General features: G+C 48.7%; 1 protein-coding gene across 6 annotated transcripts in view; it reads right to left on the reverse strand.

The window, feature by feature from the left end:
- Tbc1d22a (TBC1 domain family member 22A) overlaps positions 1 to 25,538 on the reverse strand; it is a 315,829-nt gene that overhangs the window by 282,141 nt on the left and 8,150 nt on the right. For all 6 annotated transcript variants that reach the window (XM_027954562.2, XM_027954560.2, XM_027954561.2 and 3 more), the window contains exons 2-4: positions 10,202 to 10,258; positions 8,917 to 9,257; positions 5,495 to 5,671 (exon numbers count right to left, since the gene is read on the reverse strand). In XM_027954562.2, coding sequence (XP_027810363.2) covers positions 5,495 to 5,671; positions 8,917 to 9,257; positions 10,202 to 10,258 — 575 coding nt within the window. The remainder of the gene's footprint in view (positions 1 to 5,494; positions 5,672 to 8,916; positions 9,258 to 10,201; positions 10,259 to 25,538) is intronic.

Below are 25,538 nucleotides of genomic sequence, written 5' to 3' on the forward strand. Positions count from 1 at the left end.
GACCCAAGGCAGTGTTGCCAGCTTGGGTCCTGTTGTGGCACAGGCTGCAGAGCCAGGGTATGGCCACTAGAGAGTAGCACTGGGCGGGCTGGCAGATTGCCAAGAAGGGAGGAGCAGCTCTTCAGAGCCCGCCTGCCAGGCCCAGGGCCAGCCTGCTGCTCCTAGCCCAGATGCTAAGTTCTCCAACAGAACCCACAGGAGACAAAACAACTTCCTCAGGCCTCTGAAGTGCACTAAGAATCCTGCTGCCTGCACTAACTAGAAACGTGAGACCAGGAGACAGGAAGCCTAGACCAGATCAACGCTGTCCCACCCTGCCCTGCCCCACAGCCAGGAGACTGAGCCTGCTGCTTACTTAACCTTAGAAGCAATCTCCCCCACAGCAAACCAGCAAACAGGAGCAGGCAGGTAGTGTCTGGGGCCCTGGGGTGGGGCGGTTGGTGGGGATTAGTAACACAACATACAAAGGCAGCAATTATGCAAACATTTAAATAGACTGCTTTCCCTGGTCTGTTTCCTCAGGCCATGACTTTGTTTCCCAGCTGAAGCGACATATTTCTTTCATCCCCGAGCTCCTAACATGTTCTGGTTTTTATCCCCTATTCCTGCAACCCCTAGGTTCCAAGTTCGGATGGTTTGGCTCCCTCCTTCTCCCAGTCTACCCAACATCATGTCCAACCAACAAGACCCAGTTCCGTCCAGCAGTGCCAGAAACTGACCACCCCACCTCACCCATCCCCAAGGCCTTCATCCTCCATCAACCACCCCTGGATCCCCTGCCCCTCCCTACCTCCATACCAACAAGGCTGCCCAAGGAATCTACCTAGTCCAGGGCCCCAGGCAATGCTCTGGTGAAATTCTTCAAGGTCCTTCCTTCCAAGCTTCACTAGTCCGGGTTCCAAACCTCCCCGAGGCTTCACACTGCGTCCAGAGGAAAGCAGAGAGCCTTCATCTGGCTTTCTCAATACTGGGACCTGGCCACTTCCCACCCGACTGGCTTTCTCCCTTTCTCCCCACCCCACCAAGGCCAGAGCTCCATAGCTGCTTGCCACTTCTCAAGCATTTCTGAAGCTCTCCCACCACAGGACCTTTGCACTCTTCTCCCTGGAAGGCCTTCCCCGTCTTCAAACACCTCCCTTCAAGGGTCTCAGCCAGAAAGCACCCTTTCAGGGTCTTGGCTGACCACCCAGAGCTACCTCTCGGCATAGCTGTGTCCTCCAGACATGCCTGTGGACTTCCGCTGGCATCTGGAGTGCTGAGTGTATCTGCCCCTGAACACTAAAAGGCTAGCTCCTTGAAGGAAGGCCCTCAGGGCCGGCTCCCAACTCCTCACAGTGACTATTGACACAGCAGAGGCGCGAAACATACTGGCTGAAGGAGTAGACCCTGCGAACACCAAGGACCTTGCAAGTAGACCTGCTTCCTCTTCACAGCTGAGGAGACCAGGAGGATGAATCACTTGTTGAGTCAGTCACATAGGGTGAGGGCAGAGCCAGCACGTGACTCCCCCTATCACAGCAGGCCCTGTACTGTCCTCCAGCCATGGACACTAAGGGCATCTGCCCACATCCAAACTGCCCAGGCACAGGGCTCCACACCTGGCCACCTTCCGCCCAGGGCCAGACAACCCTCCTGATCCAAGGCCAGACTAGATGCTCCCTCAGGGAAGCAGGAACATGACTGGACGCCGGTCCCACTCCTCCAAGAGCAGGGTGCCGCCTCTTCTACTGTCTGAATGCTCCACACAGTGCGCCCTCCAGGCCCTCCGCTACGAGGAGTCGCTCAGCAGCTCTCAGGAAACCGCGTGTTTTGCACATTGCCAAATCATACTCCCCTTCACCAGACACACGTGACAAACAGGACGCCTCTAAGTGTCATTTTCTCAGGTTTCAAACAGGCAGTCTCTGTGTGAGTAAATATTGAGTCAATGCTAAGAGGGGAATGAGCTGTTAAGTTCTATTTGCTACTTTCTTCCCCAGGCTCCTAGCAGCACAAGCTAAACAAAGCAGCACTCGCTGGACGGTGATATGCAGCAGGCACGATCGTTCTGTGGCACTTCGCACATCAGCAATTTGCTTCTCCGAAGTCGGCAAATATTTGCCACTTAAGTTTTTACGTAATGTGAAAGGAATATGTTCCACTCTTCTCGGAGCTACCTTACAGGCCTTAGGAAACAGGCAATTTACCCACTATGTTTTCTCTTACCACTAAATATAAATCCAGTACAGTTTAAGCTCTGACTTTAACTTTTGGCTTTAGATTGTACTATTTAAATAGAATTCTGAAGAAAGAAAAAATCCATAATTGAACCAACCTCACAAAGGAATCTGACTTCTACATGCTAACCTTTTGACTTACCCATACATATTCATTCTCTTACAACCCTGGAAGCTTCATTTATAAGTATGATTTTAATTTCCAAAAGTTGCTCCAATGACCAAATCCACAAGGAAATTCTAGCTGGTGAGCAGAGCCTGACTAGACCAGAACTCCCACCAAGCACATCTGTTTCCCTCGGACACCTCCTAACCTCTCGCCTTTTAGAAACCTCTGAGCACAACAGGAAGCTGTCTGAGAACAACCTCGATTTATCATTCAGCACTAAAGTTACCATACCATAATAATCAACATCAGAAAAATCAAGTTAGAGAGTAAGTAGGCCAGTGAAAATAAAATAACAATAATAAAAGTAAACGACATCTGTGAGCATACTATGTGCTAGGCCCTCTCACCTAAGCATGTTACATGCACCGTCCCACTCAATCTGCAAACTCAGTCCTGCCATCAGCACGTCTTCCAGATGCACAAGGACCCTGAGGCCCGGGACCTCTCCACGCGCTCAGGATCTCCACAGAGGCAGTCCAAATCTAGGGCCTGACCCACAAGCACCATGGGGTTCTGCCCCTCCCCTGCCTCAGCTGCTCCCAGACCCTGCAAAGAAGGCACACCGCACGCTTGCAAAGGAAGCATCTGAAATACAGATAAACCACAGCCCATGCTCCTGCAAGAACAGTCTGCCTTTATTTCCTATTTTGGTGGATAGGACCTCTAGCTGCCCAGTTCTTACGCCAAACTCACAGGAGCCATCCTGTACTATTCCCTCTCTCCCACCTACATCTAGGGCCATTCTGCAAATGTTATCATCAGAGGTTCAGATACTGAAGTTTTCAAGTTGTCTGTAAATAACAGAAAACAAGGAATAACCTAGGGAGCTGGAGAAATAAATTATGTGATATGCATCCAAGGGATGCCCCCTGACCTGTTATAGGAAAACATATAGTTAACTATTACCTTTCATGTGGCAAAAATATATATATTGTAAGGGGCAGGGGCTGTAGCTCAGTGGTAGAGTGCTTGCCTAATTCATGTGAGGTACCTCATGTACCTCAGCACCACATGTAAATAAAGGTTAAAATATACATACGTGTGTGTGTGTGTGTGTGTGTGTGTGTGTGTGGAGGCTCAAAAGTTTCTACAAATTGCTTTTTTTTTTTTTCCTGCAGTACTGGGGACTGAGCACAGTGCCTCCTACATGCCAGGCAAGCACTCTACTACTGAAGTACACCCAGCCCTTTTTATTTTTATATTGAATCAGGGTCTCACTAAGTAACTGAGGCCTCGGCCTCCTGAGCACCTGGGATTACAGATATGTACCACCATGTCTAGCTGTCACTTCTTAATTATCAAGGGAAAAAGAGTAACTTTTCAGTGTGCAGAGCTGGCAGCACCACCTCCATCAAGTGGCCAGAGTCAGTATGACCATGTTAGGACAAACCGACCTCACGCCTCCTGCTATGATGACCAAGAACACAAATCTCTTACATGATACTCCTGCCAAAAAACTTATCAACCTGGATCTCATCATGAGGAAACAGCAAACTCAGGGACATTCTACCAAATAACTGCCTGTACTCACTCTATAAAAATGTCAAGATCAAAAACCACAATGAAAAGCTAAGCATACGGGGACTGAAAGGAATGTACCAGCCAGCTTGGGTTCCGTACTAGGAACAAAGTGATGAAGAACGGCACAGTGTGACTATGGACGACAGATTATTACAGCAGTATTGTTAAAATAGAATGGTGCCCAGTGGTTCGGGAGGCTAAGATAGGAGGATCACAAGTTCAAAGCCAGCCTCAGCAAAAGTGAGGAGCTAAGCAACTCAGTGAGACCCTGTCTATAAATAAAATACAAAATTGGGCTGGGATGTGGCTCAGTGGTCGAGTGGCCCTGAGTTCAATCAATCTCCAGTACAAAAAAAAAAAAAAAAAACAGTACAATGTCTATGTTGAATTGCTTTACTTGAAAATTGCACTACGATTACTTGAGAAGATATCTTCACTCTTGGAAAATTCACAATAAAGTTTTCCAGAGTAGAAGAGGATATCTCCAACTGAGTTTCAAATGGCTCAGGAAAAAATACACACATACAAACACATGTAGAGAATGGTGAATCTGGGAGAGGGCAAACTGAGTGGCCACTTCTCTGCAACAATAAACGACATCAAAATACAATATTTAACACAATGTGCACACTGGCTCTCTCTGGAAGAAGACATCTGGAATAATGAAAAGGAGGGAAGTGGAGCCCGAGACAGGGCGAGAGGCTCTGGCTCACTCTCACTTACCCCTTCTGTGCTTTGTAATACTGTGACACATACGTGTGTCACTGAGTCAAAAAATAAATGAAACTAAGCAGAGGAAATCCCCTCAGAACTGGAGCTGTGTATCAGAAGCTTTTCAGACTTTTCCAGAGCTCCCCTCCTTCATGGCTCCGAACTACGTCCTGCCCTCTCTCTACCTTCTGCCTCACAGCCTCAGCCCCAGCCTCCTGAGCACAAGGGCTGGGTAAGCCCTCCCCGCATCCACATGCCCCAATCGCCACCTCCTGGCCCAGCCAAGCACTGCACCTTCCACCATCCAGCAAACACCCAGTGCAGAGTGGCACTCACAACAGAGCTTCCTGAGAGTGGGGTTCTGCCAGAGGAACCTGAGGGCGAGCACACACCTCAGGGTCTGGCCACAACGCTGCTCTGGGGAAGACCAGCACTGGTGACTGCCCTCCCCAACCCCCAGCCTGCACCCAGGACCCACAGGGGCCTAGCTGTCTGTCTCCCCACCCTCTGATCCCTCTGCTTTCTGGCGGGAAAGCAGTCAGCAGAGCAGGAGGGTGGTAACCAGCCAGCCCTCGCCCTGTGAGCCAGCCTTCAACCCATGCTTATGAAAACAAACACAGCCACCTAGCCAGCCTGAAGGAGCCGCAGAGGACAGCAGGAGAGGTCCATCCAGGCGCAGAGGAAGAAGAAGCTGGAAAGGCACTAACAGCCCCTCACAGGACGCTGTCAGCATCCCTGGTGTCCTAGCAGGCTCTGGCATGGGAATGGAGCACGGCAACCCCTATGAGGCACTCACACAGGGACATGAGCATTATGTACCATGCCCAGCGTCTCCTTTAGAATGGCCACTGGCGTCCTCCAGCCTGCAGGGACTCACCAAGGTCTGTGTGGGGGCCCGCGAGCAACTGCTTGAACTTGTCCAGACGATAAGCCTCTCTCTCGCTCAGAGCAGAGCCTCCAAGGGTGCTCACGTCAGACGTCCCACCCAGTGCAGCGGTGGCCGAGTGGGGAAGAGACTGAGACCTCTGTAGAGGGATCACGTTGCTGGCAGTTTCTGCAAGAGTGAGAACAGGGAAAGGTGAGGGTGAGCCTCCTGCCCACTGCTGCCCACATCCTCCTCCTGCATCAAGGTGGCCTCTCACTTGCAGTGCCACCGTCCCTTGGTGGCTTGCAGGGCTCACCCAGAACTATACGTGGGCAGAGAGCCTCCAGTAACATCTAACAAGAAAAGATGCAGCCTGCCAAGGCAGGAGAACAGTGAGGGAGGAACCAAGACACACCAAGAGCACCTCCTGCTATCTCCAGGGCACCTCTGACGCCACTGCCTCCAGACTCCCCTGGCCTGCCCACTTCCCAGACCTTGTCACAGCCCTGGGGAGGAAGGCTGGGAAGAGAACAGCATCTCAAGGAAGCCAAGGAAGCCAGGCAGGCAAGGGAGGGCTGCAGTGGCAGCAAAGTACAGGCCCCCACCCCCACCAGGGCATCTCCTGCTGCTACACCCCTGGGACCCTTGGGCTCTCTGGGACACTGGGGATGGCATAACAGTATGCTACATCCAGGAACCTGGGCCAGGGACAGCCACGAAAAGGAGCTCAGGGCTTCCAGGTCACACAGCAGTACTACCTCGGACCAACCGGCAAGAGGCTCTGTGGGCTCTGACTCCTAGTCTAAATCCCACCCAGCAACCTCATCTTCCAAAAAACAGAATACAAGAGGAAGCAAGAATGCACGCCAGGGAATGGCGCAAAGCTCAGCTCCGTGGAGCCAGCAGGTCCACTGGCAGCAGCTGCAGAGGGGCAGGGCACGAGTGCTACCCTGCAGCTCGTCCTGCCCAGCAGCCTCCTCCCCTCACAATCTGGCCAGGTGGCTGCTTGTACCTTTGCATTGGGACCTCTGCATCGCCCCACAGCGCAGGGCCGGTGAGCCCAAGGCTGGTGAGTCCAGGGCCTACCACTGCACCACACTGCATGTTCAATCCAGCTACCCTGCAGGGCTGAAGACCAAGGCTGACTACGGCAGGCAGGCCACAGGTACTCGCAGATGATGTTGAGGTCCCCAAGGCAGCACACAGGAAGGCAGAAGCACAGATGCCCGTGAACACAATCACTGGAACTGGACTGTGCCCCACAGGACAAAAGGGTTTAGGATGCTCAGAAGGGCAAAACACTGTTCCTATCAGCAGAAAAGTAAAATGGAACTTCAGGTTGATGGCCTGAGCAGCCTGCGTGAGGGCCCTGAGGGGCGATGCACAGGGCCCAAGCGAAGCACGCACAAGGAGCTGCACAGGATACCAAGAACACACAGCTGGGGCACCATCCTGCCTTCAGAGACCTGCAAAGTGCACAGAGGCAGGACGGTCAGACACAGCCCTGCCCAGAGAGACTGTTTCAGACCCTAAAGCCTTGACCTTCTGAGCCTGGACACCAACAGACATCCCCTCCTCCCTGAAGACTTCCATGACCTTACCCTGCACCCTCTACAACAAGACAAAATGGGGTCTCTGGCTCCTGGACACTCTACATTTCATCCACTCACAAATTTGCCTGACCCCACTAATACTCACCCAAGCTATGATCTTAAGTCCCTGAAAACAACAGAAGTGTGCCATCTTCATGCCACTGCTGAGGAAAATGTCCAGTGATCTCAGAGGCCAGGACCGGGGGATCGAGCACACCTACTCTCCCCCTACACTGCACAGCTTCTGCTCCCAGCCACCAATGCGACCAGTGTCCCCAGCAGGTGCCTCCGATTTCAGGGCTCCACAGGCTCACTGCTACAGATACAAGAGACTGATCAGTCTCTGTTGGGGGCAGAGGCTGCCCTGAGCAATGCGGGATGCTAAGTAGTATCTCCAGCCCTGTACCACACACAGTTACATACATATACACCTGATGTGTCCAGAGACAGTGCCCCAGGGCCCTGTGGGCAGGATCACCTTGATGAGAACCCCTTCTCTATGGGGTAGGGCCAGCAGCTAATAGCAGGGTTCCAAGCCAGGTGTCCTGGACCTGAACACCAGTCCCACCACTCAGGGAACAGCCCTAGGCCTCTCAATGCCTCATCCATGAAAGAGGACTAGACAACATGCCTTCCCTCCTAGAAGACATGAGGTTAAGGAGCTACTGCAAAGTTGTTTATTAAAGGGCTAGCGACAGCAAATGATCAATAAATACTATTATTATTTTGTTGTTGTTGTTGTTGTTGTTGTTGTATTGAAGTGCCGAAAAAAAAGCTTGCTCAGAAAGCAGACATGGGAGAGATGACCAACCCCATGGCAGGCGAAGGCCAAAGCAAGGAGTTCAAGAGCCCTCTCCCAGCCACACAGTTCCTTGGGCACCATCACTTTGCTTTTTTTGCAGGAGGTGGCATGCTGGGTGACATCCCATGGTTCCCCCAGCTGGATGGATGCATTCTGAGCTTGCATCTGCTCAGGATATCCCACCATACAACTCCTAGTCCTGCCCACTCTCAGCCCTGGCATCTGGAGTGTGGAAGACCATCACTAACAGAGGCAGCTATCACAAACTCAACCCAGACCCCCAGGGGCTTGAGAAGCGGCCCTCACAGCTTGTCAAGTTTCAACATCAGCACAGTCTGTGAGCAGGCAACACCGGGAGTGCCACAGCTGAAAGCACCCTGGCAGGACTAAGCATGGGAAGGTGGGAAGCGTGTACTTCCATCATCATCAGGACTTTCAATCAACTGCAAGAGCCACATCTGGCTGTCCATCCGTAAGCTTAAAGACTTTCAAATTTGCTACATTCCAATACTGAAAAATGATCATGTGAAATAACTCATACATTCTAGCTCAAGAGACATGGAACATTTTAGAAGTTCATTAATTCCCAGAAGGCGTTTTTGAAAACTAGACCAGGTACGAAGCGCAGGTCTGCATCCAAGGCTACCATGATGATTCTGGCTTTCTCATCTGTAAATGCGGAGACAGCACCCTAAACCTGAGGAAGGGATGCAAGACAGCCTTCGGCACAGCCAGCATCTTTCAGAGGAAGATGGGGATCCCACAAGACACCATGCTCCTCAGTGGCCCTCTTGGGAATCACCCCAAAAACCACCAGCCCTGTCACTTCCTCTGGAGGAAAGTGACAGCTCAGAGGAGCAAAGAAAAGCACATCAGGACCTGAAGGGAAAAGCGCAGACCACCTCCCCTGCCTGAGGACACTGCAGCCCTATGGAAGGTGACCTTCTGGCTGGGAGTCCTGCATAAGAACAACAGGCACCCTCTCATCTCCTGTCTCCCAGGACGAAAGGCATGTCACTACCTTGGTGTGCCCCGCCTACCTTCGGGACAGGATGTGTGGCTCTCGCTGACGGACTTCACCAGCCGGAGGTCCACGCTTGGAGCTGTGAGCGGCTCTGCTGCAGGTGCTGGTTCCTGCATGGGCACTGGCTCCTCCTGCAGCACAGGCCGGGCCTGCCGCTGGCTGTGGTTGCGCAGGACGCGGTGGGCTGTCTCCATGACCACCTCAGTGTTCAGGCTCTCGGCCGCCATGGCCAGGAGCTCGTCATCATCTTCCCCAGCATCCCAGGCATCACTAGTGTTGCTCTCGAACTCCTGGAAGGTGCTGACCCTCTTGGCCTTCACTGGGGTGGTTGGCACCTTGGGTGTGGACTTGAGCAAACTGCAAAGCAAAGGCAGCGTTACTGCACCCACTCAGAGGAGCGGCAGCACACGTCCTAAATCAGCAGGAAAGAGCCCCCACTCAGGAAGGCACTCAGTCTAGAGGAAGGTGCTGTGAGAACTCAAACACGAGTCACACAGAGAGCAAAATGAAACGAGGCAAAGTGCAGGAGGATCCAGCCACGGCAAGGAGAAGGTTTTTAGGGCAGCCAAGCTGAGCAGCCGCTGTCATCCCACCCACGGAACCCCACTAGGAAGCACAGGACTTTGGGGCAATGCTATTCAGACTCACAGCCTGAACTCATTTAGGTCTGGACCGCAAACACAGTTGCATGCTCCCAGCACCTCAGCAAAGCTCCCACAGCAGCGGCTGAGGGGCTGGGGCAGCAAGGACTGTGCAGAGAGCACAGCCTGTGGTGTGCATGTTTGGAAACAGTATCATTAAAGGAGACTCCCCAGAAATGTGACAACATACAACATCTGCCCTGCAGATGTCAGGAAGCGAGCACACAGGTGAGTGCTGCAGCCACACCAGAACCCTCCCACAAGTACCCACCAAGACCCACTCCCTCTGCTCCCACCTGCTGTGGTGTAGCAGCAAGGACCAGGGCAGCAGGCAAGAGAGGGGGAGTCAGATGAGCTTCCAGGAACGACCTGAAGCCAGGCTGCACCAGTTAACGGCATCAGCTCCCTGTCCTGCAAGGCTCCACCCCCAACCCACATGCAGCTGCAGCCTTCGTGTCGCCTGCCCCACTGCAGGATGAGCTAGGCAAGGACAGCGGTGTCTCGCAAGAAGCAGTTGCCTGGTCCACGTTTGCCAAATGAGAGGCTACTTTCCCTGCCCTTGGGAGTCTCAGTGAGCTGGAGGACAGCAGGAAGACTCTGGCTACCCCAGCCCTCCTCAAAGCAGCTGTGAAGCCAAAAGTGAAAGGAAACGTCACTTACGTGCCATGTAACAGTGGATCAAAAGGTGGGTGCTGGGCTCCATACACATGCTGGATGCTAACAAAAAGGAGAAAACAAATCAGCTTTTCTTTGGCGTTGCTGAGAGCCCACCACTGACTCAGGAGAAGGGCCAGCTCCTCATAAGCCACACCACTGTGGAAGCAGCAACTCACGGGCCACCACAACCCTCCTCCATGCAAGGTCCTAAGGGCAGGTCGAGGAGGAATGCGTGGCACCACAGAGGCCCACCCACCACACACAAGCAGGGCATTTAGGCCCTTCCTGAGAACGGGCCCACACAGGCACCACAGCCCTCCAGGTACCACCACAGAACTCAGGCACCCACTGAGAGACGAGGCCCTTGGGGGCACTGTCCGTCACACAAGCTGTTCACAAACACATACAAATGCCTGTCTGGGAATTCTCGTCACTTTGTCTGAATGTCAAACGCAGCACCACCAAAAGAACATAATGTTTCTAAAGAATTAATGGTTTTATATAACCCTTAGGTTTATCACGGTACACTGGAAAACAGATGGAAACAAAATACCCCTCACGGTAGACATGGTGGCCGGCTGAGCCTTCCCTTGGCTGACTTCAGCTGGGACAGCCTCATAATGCGGTCAGGTCAGGGAGAAAGAACAGAGGCCACTGTTTTTCTAACAAAAACAGACAAGCTAGAGGCTGGGGACATGGCTCAGTGGTAGAGCACTACCCTAGCACAAGCAAGGCCCTAGGTTCCATCCCCAGCACAGCCAAACAAAAAAAGCTGGCTTAGCCAGCACGCTCAGCCCTTGGCGCCCCACTCCACCCCTCCTCCTGGCCAGAGGAAAAGCCTGGGACCCCAGATACCCCACAAGAATGAGAAGTAAATATGAGACACAAATCCACCCAGGAAGAGTGGCAAGACAGGAGATGGAAACAGCAGGTCTGCCTGACCATCTCCCTTGACTCCAGGAACATGAAATAAACAAGTCCCTACTTGTTGAAGCCACCATCAGACACCCTAACTGACATGGTCCACAAAGGAGGGAAAAGGCACTGTGACCCAGTATAGTACCTTGTGGGCAATACGAGAAGATACTCACAGAGAGAAGTGAACATTGTCATTCTCTCAAAAAAAAAGAAACCCTTTGTTAGTCAGGAAAAGATCATGACTACTTCCTCCTATCATTACTTTATTCTTCCTCAGTTTTAACTACCTCATACGTATTGGATGCACAAAAAAATATATACAGCATAAGTAGATTCAAAAGAACAACACAGGGCAAAGAGTACTCTTCACCTCTGCAAGTCCTTGTGAATCTATAACTGTTCACAATAGAAAGTTTCTAGAACCATAGGAATAGAGGGAGGACCAGCTACCCCGTCACTGGCCTGACCACCCCTTAGACAATATGACTTCCAACTTCACATTTTGCCACCGTATGGCCACAATATAATGGATTCAACCAATGTCGACTGGGGAACACTCGAGCCACGTAAAACTGACTACAAAAATGCCAACACACCTCTGGAGACAAGAACTCACACACCACTCTGAGAGACTCTTGAGGATGTGGTCCTGGGGACATAGGCTCCCAAACAAGGGGGCTGTTGTCCACCCTGCCAACGAACAGTTCAGGGGTTGGCGGGCCACCAATTGTTGCTAAGTAGACAGGAGAGTGCCCTCAGTCTTGGCCATGTGCCTCCTAATGAGGAGTAGGGCTGGCAGCTTCTAGGCCTCTTGTTCACAGGCACCTCTTTTTTTTTTTTTTTTTTGTGAACTGTTCATACCCTTGTCCATTGCTAACAAGAGTTCACCTTCTTACCAATTTTTAAAAGCCCCTTAATAAAAAAGAATTGCTTCTTGATCATTCAGGCATTATAGCAGGCAAAACAGCAGACCCACAAAAGATGTCCATGTCCCAGTGCCCAGAAGCTGTGGATGTAAGTGAGATGGCAAAGGGGGCTTTGCAATTTTGATTAAAAATATACACAATGAGATAGGAGAGTATCCTGGGTTTTCCAGGTGGGCCAACTCTAATCCACTTGAAAGCAGAACCCTTTCTACCAACTATGGCCAAAGGGACTGGAGACAGACATAACTATGAAAGAGGCCAGAGAGAGATGGATCATTTCCGGCTTCAAAGACGGAGAAAGGCCTCACACACCAGGGCGCATGGGCACCTCCAGAAGCTGGGGAGGGAAAGAAAAGGGTTCTCCCTGGAGCCTCCAGAAGGAGATCCTATTGACAGCTTGATTTTGGCCCAGAGAGACCTTTGTCAGACTTCTGACATCCAGAGTCCTAAGATGACACATACATTGTTGTAAGGCAATAAGTTTTTGCCAATTTATTAGAGTAGCAAAGGAAAATGAACACCAGTGACAAATCTGTTTTCCTAGTCACCGGTGGCAAGGTCCACCACTCTTGTCTCCTTCACATAGGATCCACTTTGGTGACCACAAGGGGAAGACCCCCCCTTCTGAAACTGCATAAATTCCCAACTATGTGCTTTTTCACACTTCCATTTTTTTCACATCTTTAACCCTTATTTTAAAATCCATCTATAATTTGCTTTATTTCACTACATAGTGTTTATTAGGAAACTTTTTTTAAAATCAATTGTTCTAATACCACTTATTATAAGCTCTCCTCCCAACTGGCTTGAGGATGTCATCTTTCATATACATTAAAATATTACCTTGGGGCTAGGGTGGTAGCTCAGTGGTACAGTGCTTGTGTGGCACATCTCACTGGGTTCCAGCCTCAGACCCACATAAAAATAAATAAAATATAAGTACTATGTCCATCTACAATTAAAAATATTTTTAAAAAACATTACATTGGGTCATTTTGCAGTGTTTTACTTTCTATTCATTTCTATGCCTGTAGCAGAACATTTTTCAGTAAAATGTAACAAACATTGTTGGATATCAACTCTATGACAGGATGAAGGAAGCAAAAATAAGTACAATACAATCCAAATCATTAAGGATTTTATAACAGCTTCAGAAGCAAAAATTAAGGTGGCCTATGTCATGCTCTATGGTAGTTCCTGCGAGACACACCATGGGAACACTGACACCCAGTCTTGGGTTTTTCTTGACACCTAGACCTAGAAGAATGTACCAGGTAGAAAATTCTAGGTGAAGAGAGCAGATGCATGAGGTCTGAGGGCAAAGCAGAGGATGAACGAGGCGGGGAATAAAAGTGGCATCTAGGGGCCACCGCCACAGTGAGCAGGAACATGCTCATGTCAGGCTTCCCTGATCCTGAGCCCAGGAAGGCTTCACTTCACAGAGGATGGACACCAGGAAGTGAAGGGAATTCAAAGAGCCTGGTTACAACTCTTGACTTCCAAGTAAGTCAGTAAGAGAACAGAGTGATTTCAGAAGACAATTCTAAAGGAACTCCAAACACCACATTTACTTCTGCACATATCAGGATAAGATTTGCCCTCACGCTGAAAAAGAAACCAGAAAGCTCAGATCCATCTGCTCAGCCAATAAGGACCTGCCCTATGCCAGACACTGTCCTGAGTGCTGATGTCGTAGCCACCACAGGCCATGGACCAGGGCAGTGACAGGGGCTGGATCGATGCTTTTACAAAAGGAATGATGCATACCGAGAAGCAGAGGGACGGACCCATGACCACAACTCGGCTTCAGCCAGTCTCAACAGCCTGCATGTTTGCTCCAAGCTCCTGCAAGCCAGAAGACATCAAGAACAGTCGTCTCAAGCAGAGATTCCACTTACTCGGAATCCAACATGTCAGTTCCTTTGGTCCCCATAAACCAACAAGGCACAGATATGACTACTGCCATCCAAGACGGAAACCTGAGGTCTTCCCTGAGTCACAAGTCCCTGCAGGTGGCGAGGCCAGCTTAATGATACCTAAAATGTGAGAAACATCCACACAAGCATCACCCAGAGATTGAGTTCCACCAGATCCTAACACTCTGTCACCCAGAGCTGAAGTCCTCCTCAGTCCCACTCCCTTTCCTGCATCCTCAGAGGCAGCTGCCAAGTACTTAGCATGCATAATGCCCAGACAGGTGCTTCCGCCTTGGGGAACACTCCAGAGAGTGTGTGCAACAGGTCTCCGTGCCGCATGCTATGTTAATATCACCGTCACACGTGTACCTTTTGCAACCTGGCTTTCAGGCTTGTTTTTCATGCAGGAACGTCAACACGTGCAGCTTGGTTCTGTTCTGCAGGGTTTCACTGAGTACCAGTGAGAGGGGGCACTCCAGCAGTAAACCAACTCTTCAAATGAAATGTCACACAGAAACACTCAACGGGCGAAGCTGAGCTGCTCTGATACAGGCAGGAGCAGCAGGAGTCGGCCCACCCCACCCAAAGGAAGAGAGGAACCCAGCACCACGGCGGGACTGCAGGCGAGGGCAGCACTGGCTGGTTGTCTCCTCAAAATCTATGACTAACTAGAACAAATAATAAATTTGTACATAGTTTTTTAAAAAAGAGGAATAACAGCAAAACCAAAAGAACAAAGAGGACAATGTTACCAAGACTGACTGAAAGGAAGAGAAAGAAGACTCAAATTACTAAAACCAGAAGCAAAGAGGAGATTGTTAACCTGACAGAAATGTTTTTAAGAACTATACCAGAAGATAGTGGACCACTACACACCAACCCATTAGGTAACTGAGATGAAATGGACAAAGCCCAGGAAGACAAATCATCAAAATTTATCCACAGAGAAACATAAAAAATGATTAGACACACAGAATGCAAAGAAACTAAATTAGTAGCCAAAACACTCCCCACAGGACAAAGTCCAGGCCCACGGCTGCGCCGGAATGCAAGGTTGGCTTCACTACCCAACTCACTCAATGCCACACACCACGTGAAAAGAAAGGATAAAACCACATAATCACCTACATAAATATAGAAAACCATCTGACAAAAATGGCACCATTTCATGATAAAAATTCTCAACAAGCCAGGATGAGAAGGTATCATCTTCAAACTCCAAAGCTAACACTCCGCTGGTGAAGGACTAAAGATTGTCCTCCTAAGTGCAGGAAGGGGACAAGCCTAACTGCTCTTCTCACTCTCGCTTGGCACTGTACCAGAGGTCCCACTTAGGCAAATCATATGAGAAATAAAGGGTATCTATATGGCTAGAGTAATACTACCTGACAAGAAAAATAATCCTGTATTTAGGAGGTCCTAAGGAACTCACTAAAAATCTATTAGAACTAAAAAACAAGGTTTCAGGATACAAGATCAACACACAAAAGTCAACTACAATACTACACATGTGCAAAAAAAAAAAAAAAATCCAAAAATAAAATTAAGAAAATAATCCCAGGGCTGGGGTTGTGGCTCAGTGGTAGAGCGCTCGCCTCGCACATGCAAGACCCTGGATTCGATCCTCAGCACCACATAAAAAATAAATAAGTGAAATAAAGGTATTGTGTCCAACTACAACTAAAACATAAATATTTAAAAAGAAAAAATAATCCCACTAAGAGAGCAGTACAAAAAAAACAAAATATTTAGAAATAGATTTAAGTATAAACATTTACATTTTAAGAACTATAAAACATTGCTGAAAGAAACTGAAGACCTAAATAATCAGAAAGATACCCCATGTTCCTTATCAAATGTCCAAATCCTAGCCAGGAGCAATGGCATATGCCTGTAATCTCAGCGGCTTGGGAAGTGAGGCAGGAGAATCACGAGTTTAAAGCCAGCCTCAGCAAAAGTGAGGTGCTAAGCAACTCAGTGAGACTCTATCTCTAAATAAAATACAAAATAGGGCTGAGGGGCTGAGGTTGTGGCTCAGTAGTAGAGCATTTAGCCTTGGCACATGTGAGGCCCTGGGTTCGATCCTCAGCACCACATAAAAATAAATAAATAAAAATAAAGGTATAGTATCCATCTACAACTAAAAAAAAAAAAAAAAAAATTTTAAATAGGGCTGGGGATGTAGCTCAGTGGTCAAGTACCCTGAGTTCAATCCCTGGTACCCACCCCCCAAAAAATGGCTGGATCTTAAGAGGGCCAGATTCCCCAAACTCAATGCAGACTCAGCAGAATCCCTACCAAAATCCCAGCTGGCTTCTTTGCAGAAATTCACATGGTGAGCCTAAAACAGGCAAAATGCAAGGGACCAAGAACAGTCAAAACAGTCATGAAAAAGAGCAACAATTTCAGGTTTCAAAACTTACTACAAGAGTCAGCACCCATACACAGGATGTATGGGCCTGGCATAGAAACAGAGATGGATGGAAAGAATTAAGAGTGCAGAATCAAATCCTTGCCCTTACAGTCAACTGGACTTGACAAGGGCGCCAAAATGATTCAGTGAGGAAAAAATGGTCTTGTCAACAGTGGTGCTGGGACAATTCAATACCCACATACAAAACAATAAAGCTGCACCCTGCTCCTTACCACATGCAAAACCAAACTCAAAAATCAATGACCAGGCTCTTCCACAGGAGGCCTACACGCCGCCGCTCTGCTGCCGCCATGTCTCTAGTGATTCCTGAAAAGTCAGCACATTTTGGGAGTACTCAAAGGCGGAAAATAGCCTTTGCCATCACTGCCATTAAGGGAGTGGGGCCAAGGTATGTCATGTGGTGTTGAGGAAAGCAGACATTGACCTCACCAAGAGGGCTGGAGAACTCACTGAAGATGAGGTTGAACGTGTGATCACCATTATGCAGAATCCACGACAGTACAAGATCCCAGATTGGTTCTTGAACAGACAGAAGGAGGTAAAGGATGGAAAATAGAGTCAGGTTCTGGCCAATGGTCTAGACAATAAACTCCGGGAGGACCTGGAGTGACTGAAGAAGATTAGGGCCCACAGGGGACTGTGCCACTTCTGGGGCCTTCGTGTCCGAGGCCAGCACACTAAGACCACTGGGCGCCGCGGCCGCACCGTGGGTGTATCTAAGAAGAAATGAGTCTGTAGGCCATTTCTGTTAATAAATAGTTTATATACTGGGGGAAAAAAAAACAATGACCAATAGGGCGGGGTTGTAGCTCAGTGGCAGAAACCTTGCCTCCCATGGGCGAGGCACTGGGTTTAATTCTCAGCACCACATAAAAATAAATAAAAAAAATAAAGGTTAAATTCTTAAAAAAAAAAAAAATCAATGACCCAAACATAAGAGAACTAAAACTATGAACCTTAATCAGCAGAAAGCGCAATAGTGATATTCACTAGACAATCACTCCTTAGATATGACACCAAGAGCAACAAAAACAACAAATTAACTGTCATCAAAACTAAAAAGTGTCTGTGCTTCAAAGGCTCCCATCAGGAAAGCAGAAAGATGACCCAAACAACAGGAGAAATTCTTAGCAAATCACACATCTGATAAAGCTTTTGAATCTAGAACACATGAAGAATGTTAAAACAAACTAATAAGAAGTCAAAGCAATTTAAAAAGAGGCAAAGGACTGGGCTCAGTGGCACGTGTCTCTAATCCTAGTGACTCAGGAGGCTGAAACAGGAAGACTACAAAGCCAGGCTAGGCAACTTAGCAAAACCTTGTCTCAAAAAAAAAATTTTAAAAGGGCTGGAAGCGGGCTGGGGGTTGTTGCTCAGCGGAACAGGGCTAGCCTACCACGTGCAAAGCGCTGGGTTCAATCCTCAATACCACGTAAAAAATAAATAAAGTGACGGTATTGTGTCCAACTACAACTAAGTATAAAAAAGTGAAGGTATTGTGTCCAACTACAACTAAAATATAAAAAAGGGCTGGGAACATAGCTCAGTGGTAGAACACTCCTGGGTTCAATCCCCAGTACAAAAAAAAAAAGACAATGGCATGTTGGTGAGGTAGTAGAGAAAGAAACTTCAAAGGTTACTGATGGGAATGGAAAATGGTGCAGCTGCTTTGGAAAAGTCTGACAGTTCCTCAACCAATTAAATATAGTTTCCTTACAACCCAGTAATTCCACTCCCAATATTATATACCCAAGAGAAAGGAAAAGGTGTACCAAAAAAAGCAAATATTCACAAAAATATTCACAGAAATATTCACAGAAGCATTATTCATAATGACAAAAGGTAGAAACACCTCAAATGTCGACGGAGTTTTATTTTGCTGAAAAACACACATGCTACAAGAATGAACCCTTGTCGCAACACACAACTAAACAGGTCAAAGTCACTCCAGGTGAACTGGGCTGGCATGAAATAATGACACACAGAGAAATACCTTTTTCTTTGGGTTCTGTGACGGCCTGTCTGACCCAGCTCCCACAAAGGTAGCAAGGCAGCCAAGAAAGAGCACGCCTCGAACCCGGATTTTATTAACAAGGGGAGCTAATCCATGGAACATTCTATCCAAAAAAGGGCAAAAGGGTAGGATTACAGTGAACAGGTGGGTATAATTCACCCCATCGGGTGACGCCCACTCCCAGAGCTGCACCTTTCTTATCCAGGTGGAGGTGAAGTCCACTTGCATCGCAGGGTGCAATACCAGTCCAGGATCTCTTTACTCAGGACTTAAAGGTATGAGCATAGTTCCTGTTCAGGGCAGACCCCCAACAAAACTTGAAAACAAGAAGTACAAGAAGCCAATCAAAAAACACATACGGGGGCTGGGGCATGGCTCAGTGGCAAAGCGCTTGCAAGGAGACACTGGGTTCAATCCTCAGCACCACACAATAAATAAAATAAAGGCATGATATCCATCTACAACTACAAAAAAAAATTATAAAAACATGATTCCATTTACTAGAAATGTCTAGAAGAGGCAATTCTATAGAGTGTCTATTATTGGTTGTTCAGGGCTTAGGGTAAGGGAGACCAGGATGATTGTTTTTGTTTTGTTTTGTTGGAATTTTATTTCAGATGAAAAACATGTACTAAAACTGACTGTGGCTACAACTCTTTGAAAACACTAAAAATCACTCAATTACAAATTTAAACGGCAAATGCTATTGTGGGTGAATTTAAACAGGTGACCTGTGTTCCAGCTGAACCTCTCAATGAAGCCACTGTCACTTTTTAAAAGGCAATGCAAGCCAGGCACAGTGGCACACGCCTGTAATCCCAGCAGCTCAGGAGGCTGAGACAGGAGGATGGCAAGCTCAAAGCTACCCTCAACAAAAGCAAGGCACTAAGCAATTCAATGAGACCCTGTCTCTAAATAAAATACAAAATAGGGTCGGGGGTGTGGCTCAGGGATCTAGTGCCCCTGAGTTCAATCCCCAGGACCAAAAGAAAGAAAGAAAAAGGCAATGCAACTGCCCCTGGCTGCCTGGGTTCTCTCTCAGATACCAACCAGCATCATGAGGAAACCCCACCAGCTTGAGGAGCACCCAGAGGTGTCCAAGACCACTGACAGCACTAGCTGGGGCTCCTGCTGACAGCCCAATCCACCGCCAGACCAGTGACCCAGCCCCCTATCCAGCCCCCGGTTCAAGTGCTCCCAGTGATACCCAGGACACCATGGACAGAGCAGCAGTCCCCACTGTGCCCTATCAGACTTTCTGACCACAGAGTCTATGAGTAGAATCAAACATTTGCCATATTCCAAAAAATTACACATAGATTATTTTTTTTGAAGGCACATTGTCTGTTTAGATCAAATACAACACATCCATCGTGTCTTTTTCCTAAAATTCCTCGGAGGTCTCTGTAACATTGGCAGAGAGCTTCCAGGTTTAAGAATCAAAGGGCCCAGGTTCAAGTTCCAGCTCTAACACTAGCTGGTAGGTTTTGTTGTTGTTTATTAGTTTGCTTTCTTTTTTGTGGTCCTAGAGATTGAACCCAGGGCCTTGCACAGTTTAAGGCCAGCCTGGGCCACATAGTGAGACCCTCAGTAATTTAGTGAGAGCCTGTGTCAAAATAAAAATGAAAAGGGCTAGGGATCACACACACACAAAAGAAAACAACGGGTGTGAAATGAGATAACCAGGTAACACGCGGTGAACAGCAGGACGTGGCCTGTGAGGCGCATTTATCACGCTCCTCCTCATGCTCCTCCTGTTACTCCCAGTGCGTTCACAGGGTTCAAAACTAGCAGGCAGCCTGGCCCACAGGGCACTGTTTGCTTGTCATCTTCACAAAAGCCTCAGTGGTGGCAGAGACAGCAGGCTTTTCCTTCCAGCACAGCCAGGAACTCATTAACTCCTCATAGGCAGCCACCTGTGTTTACTGGGCAGAAAATGCTCCAACAAAGTTCAAGCTCAGACCAAAGGAACCTCAATTCATCTTATTAAAGTTGAATTTTTATTTGGTCTTGCATAGCTAAAAAGAAAAACAGACTTCCATCAAAGTTATTTGAAAAGAAGTGGCAAGTAAGCCACCTATTTCATTCAGATAATGAAATCTTTCTTCAAATCATTAACTAACAATATTTTTACATAAATCATACTGCTTTCCAATTCTGCAGCATCCTACAGTCTTAAAGAGAGCCTCAGCGATTCTTCATGAAAAGCAGATCCACATGATATAACACCACTTTCTGGTTCACAAGCCTAGAAAAATCCTCGTACGCGTACAGGAGACAGATTCAGCAAAGTATGCAATATTAAAAAGAAAAAAAATTTTTTTGAGAAAAATTCAGATGTCCATTACAAACTGAAGAATGAATAAACAAAATGGTATATCTACATATAATAGAATATTAGCTGCAACAAATATGAATCAGACCTAACAGAATAGATATTGATAAATTTATAAACACTGAAAAGCAACACACACACACACACACATATATATATGTGCATCTCCTCTCATCCTGACCACATTTCCACTTTCTCACAACTCAAACAAGGGTCTCCAGATGGAACCACTGCCAACTAAGAAAATGGAAACTTAAGGACTGATCTGTTCCAGCAAGCAACAGCAGGGGTCATTCCACCTGCTTTCTCATGATCACCACTGTGCTGCCAGGAAGGAGGCTTCTCAGGTGGAAGAGCAAATGAATGAAACCAAAGGAAGGTTCCAACCCTGTGACCTACCCAGGCACATCCAGGTGAAAGGGGATTGATCCAAACAAAGCACAGGCCAGGGAGGGCAGCAAAGAGACACCCAGGACACTGTGCCCTGAAGAGGACCTCCCCAGACAGTCCCTGGGGTTCATGACAAAGCTTATTTACCTTTCACACAAGGAAACTTAATTTAACAACACCAATAGTAAATGGAAGAAGTAGACCAAGAACGGGGTGGGAAGGCATCACACAGAAGTGGAGGGCACCTGCAGGGAGATGGGTCTGCAAGAGGACAGGCACTGCCAGTTGGGAAACGTCCATGAGGAAGAGAAAGGCCTCCAGAGCAATACCACACAGGGCTCTGAATCTCAGACAGGGACATTTTAAAAGGAAAAAAAAATCAAAACCCAATCCTTTCTGAGAAGTTCCTGTGGGCAGCCAAGTTCCCGGGGATGGGCTTCCCTTGCACAGCACCATGGAATACGTTTCCTATGACACCTTCACAGAGTCACTCAGCAGGCACTGCACCCTGCCGCGCCCAGTGTTGGTGCCAGAAGGAAGACAGCATACGAGTGACAGCCTGGCCTCGGGGTGCTTCCAGGAACCAGGAGCCACTGAGCTGGCAACAGCAGGAGGAACCCCTCGCTTCTCGAGGGGTTGAATTTGGAGCCCTGCACCATGGTGCTGCCCTGGAGAACAATACTGGAGGTGCAGTCTAGACAGCTTATGTTTGCAAATTCCACAGCAGCCGGTAAAGACGGAGGTGAGTCAAACAGTGAAGACTAAGAGAAAAAAGGTATGGAGTGTTCTGGGCATGACCAAATGAAAGAAAACTGACATCCCACATACGATAAAACGCCTTCATGTTTCAGGTACATGAAACAAACAAGCAAATCATCCAACCAACTGCAGTTCAGGCTCTGCAACATCTCAGCCCCAAGCATGGTCACTACTCACTGCCCCCTCTGGGTTCAACAGCAATTTTCTGAATTATGAACTATATTAGCAACTGATTTTCCATCTGGCTCATTCTAACACATAGTGAGGCTTCCCAGATTTATAAGAAGTAACTTTTCCAAGGAAATTAACTTGGGAGGGCTTTGGGGGGAAAATGTACAAAAAAAAACATCATTCCAACATTACACAATCCCACTGCTGCCTCTACCCACAGCATGATCTGAAAATCAAGTGTGCCTCAAGGAGTAAATTGCAGTATAGATGTGGCCCCAGGACCGTCCCTCCACTAACACCCATACCACTCTACCTGGCAATAACACTTCCCCTGTCCTCAGGCTCCCAGTAATCTGGAGTCCCCCTGGGCCAGGAGCTCCAGAGCACTCAGAGTCCACAGAGACCTGGATAATTAATGAGCCAAGCCTGTCAGGGTTACCTACAGGCTCTACCCCTAAAGCCCAGTCCCCAGTCTCCTGACCACTGACCAGCTGCAGGAAAATGATTCTCAAACAAGGGTCTCCAGATGGAACCACTGCCAACTCAGCCACCGACTCACCAGCCCACATTAACAGGTCCCCACGAGTGTTATCTCTTCCTCCTGTTCACAGAAGCCCACCTCAGACAACGTCAGCACTGTCCACCAGCCCTCCAGCAGCAAGACAGTGCTCATCCTGCCTAACACCTTCCCCCGGCACCACTTTCACCCAGTGGCCTCCTAGCTCTCCCTGGGCCAGGGTCTGACAACCAGAACTCCGACAGTCTCACTGCCCTGGACCATCGTTCCATCTCCTCTCATCCTGACCACATTTCCACTTTCTCCCAACTCAAGCTCTGTGCACAGCAATGCACAAGCCTAAGGGCCACAGTGTCCGGAGAGGAAGTACCCCACCACAGTCAGGGAGCATGTCTTTCAAGACCACCCAGAACTTCCTCCATCAGCCCAAACCCAGGCTCACCTTCCCCCCACAAGAGAACTGCAATAGCCCCCAGCTGCTCCAGCTGTGGCTTCAGCCCTGACCTCCGGTGCCAGTCAGGAAAAAGTCACTTGCTGGCCTACAATCCTTCGAGGCCTCCCCATGGCCATTAGGAAAGAACTCGAAACTTCTCAGGTTCCCTGCCAGGCCTGCACATGCTCTGCTGTCCTGCTCTAGGTGACGTGCACACACCCAGCCCCATCACATCACCATCTTCACTGTAGGACACACAGTCAATCTAGAATACCACTGCTGGGTAACCTGAACTGCCCACTAAACGTCCCTGCTCTCCCTCGTGCCCTCTGCAGCAGGGCCATGGCCTCACTCTCTTCCACTGTACCATGGTCCTCACCTCCTCTAACCACTCTCTTCTCCTCAGCCATGGCCCTCACCTCCTCTGCCCCTCTCTTCTCTTCGACCATAGCCCTCACCTCCTCTGCCCCTTTCCTCCCCTCAATCGTGGCCCTCACTTCCACCCACTGTCTTCCCCTCCACCACAGCCCTCACCTCCTCTACCCATTCTCATCCCCTTTTGGCCCTCTTCCCCTCAGCCATGGCCCTCACCTCCTCTCACTCTGGTCTTCCACATGGCCATGGCCATGGCTCTCATCCTGGATCCCAGTTTGGCCTTGTCCTCCCTGGGCCACATGAGTCTGGCCTGTCCCCTTGACTGAGTGAGCCTGGTCTGGCACACAGCAAGAGCATAAGAGATGGAAGTAAGAGGTCTAATCAGACTGTCCCTGCTCAGAATCTTCTCCAGCTGCAAACATAAAACAGCTTCCGCTCTAAACTCCCAAGCACACCACTCTCAGCAACTGACCCCTCCCTGCCTGCCAGCCATACAGCCTGTCCTTGTCACTGACTCCAGGCTCCTCCATTCTCGGGGAGCTATCGCAACATGCTACTGACTTTTCCACAACCTCACCTGGGTTCACACCCTTCCAAGGCCAAGAAGGCCCTGCCCAGCCAATATTCCCACCCCCAATAAAAGGGCCCAAAGGGAAAGACCATGTCACCTCATCCATAATATTTCCCACCCACCCTGCCATGAGTTCCTAGTCCCCCCACTGCCATGCTGACCACAAACTCCCCTGGGGCAGAAGTCCCAGCTGGCATCTCTGCCTCCTCAGCAAGGGGACCCATCCCCTCTGCACACCCCAGGGCCTGCTGTGCACAGAGGGCATCCAGAGACTGCTTGGTGTAGTCTTTTTTTTTTTTTTTTTTAATAATGTAAACATTTGAATGACTAGGGATTTTTTTTCTTTGAAGAAATTTTTCTAAAAACATAGCACATCCCTCATAATAAATATTACCAGATAACATCTCTTAAGAGTTCCTGTGCTTTTGTGCTTGATCAGTCCTAATAGAGCCAGGTCATGATGGGTTAGGAAAGCCCATCTGGCTGACACACAAAACACTACCAAGGCTCTGGTGACTGCTTTGCTATGGAAAATTAACCAAGACAGGGATTAATTCAAAAAGAAAACAAAACAGGGACCACACCAACATTTCTTTAATTTTTTTTAAGAGAGAGAGAGAATTTTTAATATTTATTTTGTAGTTTTTGGTGGACACAACATCTTTATTTTATTTTTATGTGGTGCTGAGGATCGAACCCAGCGCCCGCACATGCCAGGCGAGCCCGCTACCGCTTGAGCCACATCCCCAGCTCACACCAACATTTCTTTAAGAACCACTACATCAAGCAGCAGTCACTGTACAAGGATTATCATGCGCCTGAGGACACTGAGTGTCAGACATACTCTCAGAAGGGGGGCACGTGTTATTCCCGACCCCAAAAGCAAGTCCCGAGGTCCCAACAGGAGGAGGAAACTATGGCCAAACCTATAAAACTATGGTTAATGCTCCTCATCACTCTTCCTCCCAGATTCCACGTCAATTCTGAAAGAAGCAAAGCAGCAGCTCCCTTTTCCTGCCCCCAGGGCCGATCTGTAGGGAGTCCCACCCCCTTCCGGCTGGCCACCTGCCAACACATTCCATGAAGACAACAGAAGCCATGGGTCAAGCAGCCTCTGAAGTCCACAATGACACTGAGGGACTTGTCCCCTCTCCAAGACCTAGTCCTTTGCTCTGCCTCTCCACCTGTGCCATGCCCAAACCCACTCTGCTGAGGGCTCATCGCTCATCCAGAGGACAGGGACTAGCATGTTTGTCTCTCCAGGTATAAGTCCATTTCCCATCAATGCAGCAAGAAAAGCACACCAGGGAGAAGCAACTGCGGCTGGTGGCACATTGAGGAGCTCTACCACGGGTCTGGTACAGTGTGCTTGAGGAAAAAGATGGAATCCTACTCACATGCCAGGCCAAAATATCCCTCTATAATCCAACCCTGGAGGGTAAACCCTGAGACAAGCAAGAACATCTGGGAAGAAACACGCAGAACAGAGAAACTGCTTTCAGGTGCCCAGGCACACTAGGGGCCAGGGAGCCAGAAAGGCCTCTGCCTCAGATAGGCAGACCAGCATAGGCAGGCCCCAAT

The sequence above is a fragment of the Marmota flaviventris genome, chromosome 3 (genome assembly GCF_047511675.1).
Source record: "Marmota flaviventris isolate mMarFla1 chromosome 3, mMarFla1.hap1, whole genome shotgun sequence".
Taxonomy (NCBI): domain Eukaryota; kingdom Metazoa; phylum Chordata; class Mammalia; order Rodentia; family Sciuridae; genus Marmota; species Marmota flaviventris.